Source organism: Mya arenaria, chromosome 7, assembly GCF_026914265.1.
Source record: "Mya arenaria isolate MELC-2E11 chromosome 7, ASM2691426v1".
In the NCBI taxonomy this organism is placed as follows: domain Eukaryota; kingdom Metazoa; phylum Mollusca; class Bivalvia; order Myida; family Myidae; genus Mya; species Mya arenaria.
Window position 1 is genome coordinate 28,715,312 of NC_069128.1, and position 7,408 is coordinate 28,722,719.

Genomic DNA, 7,408 nt, shown 5'->3' on the forward strand with positions numbered 1-7,408 from the left:
CTGAAACTACCACTCCAAATTCAATGAAACTTTACAGGAAGCTTCCTTGGGTGACCCTTTACAAAAAAAACAAGAAGGGGTCACGATTGATCAACAACAACAACAAAATAGCCAAATTCCTGTTTTGCTTAAAAAACATCTCCTCTATAACTACCAGTCCAAATTCAATGAAACTATAAAGGAAGCTTCCTGTGGTAACCTTCTACAAAAATACAACAAGGGGTCGCGAAAAATCAACAACAACAAAAACAATCTTGCCAACTTCCCGTTTTGCTTTAAATAACATTACCTCTGAACTACCGGGCCAAATTCACTGAAATTTTACAGGAAGATTCATTGCATGACCCTCTACAGAAATACAACAAGGCATTGAGATTGATCAACAACAACAGCAATTAAATGGCCGACTTACTGTTTTGCTTAAAAAAAATCTCTGAAACTACTGGGCCACATTCAATGAAACTTTACAGGTAGCTTCATTGCCTGGCCCTTTAAAAATGTAAAAAAAGGCATCGTCATCAGTAAATATCATGGCTCTCTTGTTAATTTGTGTGTCCATTTTAGTAAGTCAATGAATCCAAAAAGTATAATACATAAACAGTTGATCTGATGAAATTGTACTGTGTTAAAGTTAAGAGATATCTAAAACCTGGTTCATTGTTTTCTTGAATTTTCAAAATATAGTTTCAATGTGATGAACAGTTAATGCAAAAATGCTGTGTCATAATAAATGATGATGATGATGATGATGATGATGATGATGATGTTAGTTTTTGTTTTTGATGATGATGATGATGATGCTGATGATGATGATGACGATGATGTTTTTGTTCATGATGATGATGATGAGGAGGAGGAGGAGGGGGAGGAGGAGGAGGAGGAGGAGAAGGTGGATGCAATCTGATTTTTTTTTCAGCAGTCTTATATCACTGGTTTCCAGACCTTAACTCTAAACTTTGATACAAAGACAAACATGTTGCCAAAAACGGTCAATCTGTAAGTGTGCTGCGTTAGATCATGATTAAAGTCCATTTTCATAACGATGCGAATACTGCTACACACAGTTAGCAGCTTAGTATGCTTGTTTATGTCTAAACGTTTAAAGAGTATTTTGGGATAAATTTCTTGCATTTCAGAAAAATGGGTTGAAATGTTAAGTTACAAAGAAATTCAACTTAAACACATTTTTTAACTTTATAATAAAAACATGAATCCAGCATTTTGATCTGCTGGTTTTGTACAGGGAATAAATTTGAAAAGAATAATAAAACCATGTATACATTGAAAAGATTACATTGTGTAATCTAGCTTAAATTACCCGAAGTTTATTGATCGAGTGATTATTATAATTTGGCTAAAAGAATAGTTAAGATTGTATCTCCTGACATAGCACAACTCCTTGATTCATGTGAACGCAACCATAAATCGTGTTTTAAAGCCTGAAAGCGATGCGTAATATCTAATATTACTTTATTCAACCAGTATTTTGTGCTGCATTTTAAACTTGAGTTCATAAATATAATACAACTGGAGTGGTGGGATGGATTTTGTTTCATTGTTGATAAAATGTAAATCCTCATTGTAGTTTCATTACATTCATTATAAAGTATAAAACAATTATTTGAAACTAAGCGATAAAATGTAATTAATAAACGAAGACTTGTCTGTTTTTTTCGAGGAAAAAATCATCGTCGGTGCTTATGCTTACGGTGCTAACTAACATTGGTCAAATTTTCAAAACAAGATAAAGATATTACCAGAGTCAATACACACATGGGCAGCAAGGCCTATAAGTCTGGTTTTAAAAATTGTTTTCGACTGAAAATAGGTCATGGCTTTCTCCTCACTGCTTTATATTTTAGTTTTAAGAGGATTGAAAAACATTTGGTATTTGAGACATGTTGGGTGTGATGAAGAAAAGGAAGCAAAATCAAAGCCATCGACGAATCAGCGTGTTGCATTAAATAAATCCAGGTATATTTGCAAGCCTAAAGTAAGGCAGAGTATAGTGTGAATTCACTATTATGCAAATGTGCTGCTTGTAATGTGAACGAAGCTGAGTTTTAGTTGAATTATGTTAATTGTGTATATACGGAACGGCTGAATAACCTCTAGGGTCATAAAAACGGTTTAACCATAGAATATATTGAGATTGCTAGCATGTGTGGAAATATTGTCGTGGAATCATAATAAATTGTTGTGTTATGTCCCATGGCGTGATACACAGAAAAATGAGACTGCACCATAACCATTTACTCCAGTGTCTGTGATGTATTATACAGATATGAGAAATGCTTTATTCAACAAAGAAAAACAAATCATATAAAACAGATTTGGAAAGCAAGTATATGTACAATAAACAAACACTCATTCGATTTCTAGAGATTGTTCCGAGAAACAGATAAAGACCTTCATATTTTACACAAGATATATCCGAAACAAACATCCCATTGCCCCAGACTTGAAAACCAAAAATTGCAACCTGTAATGTTTTATTTCGCCTTTTCAATCATTGTTATTTTTCCAAACATCCATGTTCGCTGTTATAATTATGACCGGGCTGGAAAGGTGAAGGGGATATCCTTTTGGGCATCAACTTTCACAAAACCTCACACCTAATCTTTTTCTGGCAGAAGTTTCTCAAAAGCTGGCATCTTCTCTCGCACAATCTCGTTTGTGAAATATTCTTCATAGTCATCATAAACCATGTCAGAAACACCCCTTGTGTCGACAAGGCAGTCCATGATTTTAGAAAACCTTCCAGACGAGTCCGCGTGTTGTCTTTTCACTTCCAGTTGCAGACGATCGGCTGTCATGGCTTGGCACTTCTCGACTAATTGCGGGTTCAAGATTTTACATCTACCGGCTGAGAACACAACTAACGCACACATCAACGCATGTTCAGTTGGTTTTGGGTCGAGTTTCTGTAGCTTGACAAGGCAATGTGACATTTGATCAAAGTTCCGCTTTGAAATGTATTTGTCTACTAGGTCTTCCTCACAATAAACCCTTCCTGGTTTTATGAAGATTTTGTGTTCAGCACTAAATTCCCTAAAATTTAACAAGACATCTATTTCATCAAGACTTGCTTTAATAAGATTGACCTGGTCACGCACTGGCAAAGACAAAAACAGTGGAATTTCTTTAATAAAGTCGCACGCGCCATCAAGCCAACCGTCCAACTCCTGGGCATTTAACTCCATGTCAGCTACCCGTCCATCTATATCAAGTCCGTGCTGCCTGTATATCTCCGTAAACTCAGTCCAACTAATTGCCTTCAAACTTCCGAACAGTTCTGTTCTCCGTTTATGGTTTTCTGCCGCATATTCAAGAGCTTTTGGCATATCTTCATCCTTTATATTACCCGCACTATAGAAACGCATTTTATCTAATAGTTCCACCATGTTTTTCACTACTTCATCAGTAAACTCTTTCGGCTTTTCAGACTCTATGTTACAACTAGACAATTTTAAGCAGATAATATCTAGCGCTGCATCTAAATTCATGTCAACTTCATGGTTTTTATATTGTTCTTCTTCATCACCATCTTTCTCAACCTGTTTGTCTGCATCTGTCAAGGACTTTGCCTTAATTATGGTTTCTGTCCGCTTGGACAGTTTGTATCTACCTATACTCGATTTTTCCTTTGACATCCCTTCCTCTTTGCATTTCTTTAACCTGCAACCTTTACAGTATCCCTTCTGCTTATCACTTATGACACAATTACCTCCCTTTTTACAAGTGTAATCGTCTTTTCTTAACAAGTGCCTCCTGAAAAACGCTTTGCATGGCGCGCATGAAATGACGCCATAATGGCAACCACATGCCTTGGCACCGCACACATAACAAGGTGGAAACGTAAGCTTGGAGGTTTCTCGATTTGGCCGAGCATCATCCCCTTTAATGCAACCATCGGTTGGTGAATGTTCTTCGGTTTGCCTTTGATACACATTTTCCGTTCTACACACATCTGAGCCATAGATGTCGGTCAACGGCAGCATTGTCCCGGCTCCCTCGCAATGATCGTTATGTAACGCAGGAACTTTCCCGGTTTTCAAGGTCGAATCACGGTACATATCTTACCCGACACTGTCATGGAAAAGTCCGGTTCTTTCAATGTCAATTTTTAAAAATCTGCAATGCCGATGGAAAATAACATTTTAACTATATTATATAATCATTGAACTATTTCTATATAAGATTAAAGAGTACTTGTTTTCAATAAACTAATACGCGCATTAAGATTAGCATTTATTTAATGTTTACTGCATGTGCCAGTTCCTTGACAAGCTCAATATATATAAGCATGAGTTATGACTAGAGATATATATCTTAAATGGACGATCTTCAGTATACTAGTACATGTTTACGCAGATTAATACCCGGATCGATGAACTTCAATTAGCATGTTTACACCCATAAATACCCGGACTATGGAAGTTTCTGCATAAGCTTAAGAGTAAATCAAGGTATAAATAAACTTACCTATACATAAGAAAAACAAACGGCGTGATGGTTTTAATAATTGTAATCCCTTGTATTACACCATCTTTTGTACGTACCCATAACTTAACCAGACGGTATGAAAGCGTTCATAGCAAAATATAAATATTTTCTGTTCCACTGGATCGATATTGGGTTATTTTCTGTTACATAAACTAGGACATGAAACCAAATATCCACCGATCAATACAAGGCTATGCTATACTATTGACCAGCCATCCACCGATCAACACTAGGCGATGGTGTATTGTTGACAACTGAATGATGAGAAGCTGCTGAGCATAGAATGCAAATATTGTTTTATTAGTATATTTGATATTACTCAAGAAATTGCTCCAACTAAGGGACCAGTTCATAAATTGCAGAACAATGCTTTCGATATTTTCCATGTTGCACGATAAAATGTGAAGTTCAATGTGCTTTATAAAAAATTACACTTTAATGGATAATGAAACCTTAAATTATAATAGTCATGATTATCATTTTTTTTTTAAATTTTGATTTTAAATACCAACTTCCCCCCCAAAAAGATGAAGGTTACACAGTATTATTACAATATCCTTTATGTTTCTAAAACTCCAGCGCAGTATTCTCCATTGGCAAGCAGCAAAAAAGCGAGTTGCGAAAAATTAAAATTGAGCTTAATTGTTTGTTTCGAAAATGCCATTCGAAAAAATGAATTCCAGATAATTCCCTTATAGAATTTTTCATTGCCGTTCTATTTACTCATAAGAGTAAAATGTGTTCACATTACATGCCGGTACAAATAAAAGGTGAATTTCATGCTTTTGAAATTCATGTATTAGACCAATACAATACAATACAATAGTGATTTATTTGTAATACACAAGGCCACCGACCCAAAATACAAATCTATGATGTTCTAAGAGTGATGTATATTTTATTTAATGCATGCACAATAAATAATGAGATGTTAGCACATTTACATACATTGTGCGCTGTTAGTTTTTAAATAGGAAAAATAATATCTATGTATAAATATTCGAATTAATTATCAAGGACATTATGAATAATGCTTTCTGCCTGAAGAAACTTTTACCTTCTTTAATTTATTAAAGCAAGACAACAAATGTCCTTTTGCTAATTATGTACTGTTCATCATATTAAATTGTACCATTTTATTCAGGCCGAATGCAACTCAAAGCAGTGTTTCATGTCCTTTTTACTGAATGATCGAATACTGGGCTTTTACCTGTAATTGTCATTGTATTATGAAACTAAGCGCCGCCATATTCAAACATGAAACATTGTCAATAGTGTTCAGTGATTTTTTAAGATTGGTACTCACTCACACAGTGGCTTGATTACAAGAGCTAATAAAAGTCACATTCAGTTCAAGATTTCGTTTAAGTAAGTCTCTCTTAATTCAAATGACAATTTCAATAACTTCGATAACGAATATGATACAATAAACCATTGACTCTATTGTCTCCGAAGTAACATGTGTATATTTTTGGTATAATTTTGTTTGTACCGGAGATTAGCTTGGGAAAACCAGAATATATATAATTCCAGGCTTAAACTATTATTACAATATTATCAACCATGCATAATGTCCTTCGGACATATGTTTACCCAACATGTTATCATGCACGTTTTTCTTCTGATTTTATTGCGCCGTAATGGAAATAAAACATTAAAGGAACAGTGTGTGTATACCACGTGATCAATTGCGTCATAGGTGCTACGTCGGAAACTAATATTTTGATTTGAAAAAAGACTTAAAACAAAGATAACTTCACTATTTCTTCTCCATTTTAAATGAAACATAGCGCAGTCTACGCCGCTTACGAAGCCCTGTATTCGGCCTTTACCAGAGTGTGATTGAGTGTTTAGTTTCTTCAGTACCCTTTTTTTGTTATTGATCATCAATAGTAATGAGGTAATTAAGATGTGTATAATTGTGATATGATTTATTCAGTTTTTTAGGCAATGTTTTGAAAGAAAAGCTCATCCTTGCATACCGGACGTGTGTTTCCGGTCATGTGACGAGTGCTAGAAAACCCCGTATTACACACCCCATGGAAGTAGAGTCACGCGAAACTATGCAACACTTCTTATTTCTTTTATTGTATGGTTTATGAAATATTATGCCATTTGAATAAAGCGAAGTCAAATATATAAGAAGGCAAGACTTTTGATTAAAATTGATATTGCTATTGGCTTACGCGCGTGCCCTCAGGTTGAATATTTCTGTCCGTACCGGAAACACATGATTGATACTTTCAGAAATGACGTTACGTACGTGTGCATACAAATTGGCGTGTGTTTCTTATAAAAATAATAAAAATTATGTTAATAATAATTTTAGGCAAAGAAAAAAAAAATGTTTCGGTGTAAAATATTTCTTTATTATAATATGCTTTTAATATGCTTTCAGATAGTTTATAAAGATTAAGTTATGACATAAAAACATTTACTATCCCAAACGGTGAAAATATCACATTTAAACCCGCTCTCACTTTCAAATCAAACATTCACACACACAAGGCTGGAATAAAACTATTGGTGCTCACTTGGTGGAATATATTACCATCTTACACTAACAATTATCCTGTATGTACTACTTGGTTCCTTCATATCAAAACTTTATCGTACAACTAATATACCTACATGTACTACATGGCACATTGATAACCATTTCCGATTTAAACTAACCAAACGATCTCGTTTTCCACCGTGCACTCTCCTTTCTGCATTGTTTTTTTATCATATTTATATTCAATGCATAATGTTTGCATATATTATCCGCCCCGGACCCTGTAACCATAGTAACCACCGACCTACCTGTTACCAATACGACAAGTACGCACTATCTCGATCAGTATACAACTAACAACATGTCGCAGGCTCGTGAGTTAACATTTTACCAATCGGAGCACAT

General features: G+C 34.9%; 1 protein-coding gene across 1 annotated transcript; it reads right to left on the minus strand.

The window, feature by feature from the left end:
* Window positions 1-2,283: 2,283 nt before the first annotated feature.
* LOC128240137 (vitamin D3 receptor B-like) lies at window positions 2,284-4,616 on the minus strand. Its single transcript, XM_052956657.1, has 2 exons — window positions 4,486-4,616; window positions 2,284-4,134 (listed from the first exon to the last, which is right to left on the minus strand). Exon 2 carries the CDS (start codon window positions 4,074-4,076, stop codon window positions 2,616-2,618), a length of 1,461 nt encoding a protein of 486 aa, XP_052812617.1. The 5' UTR covers window positions 4,077-4,134; window positions 4,486-4,616; the 3' UTR covers window positions 2,284-2,615.
* Window positions 4,617-7,408: the final 2,792 nt, after the last annotated feature.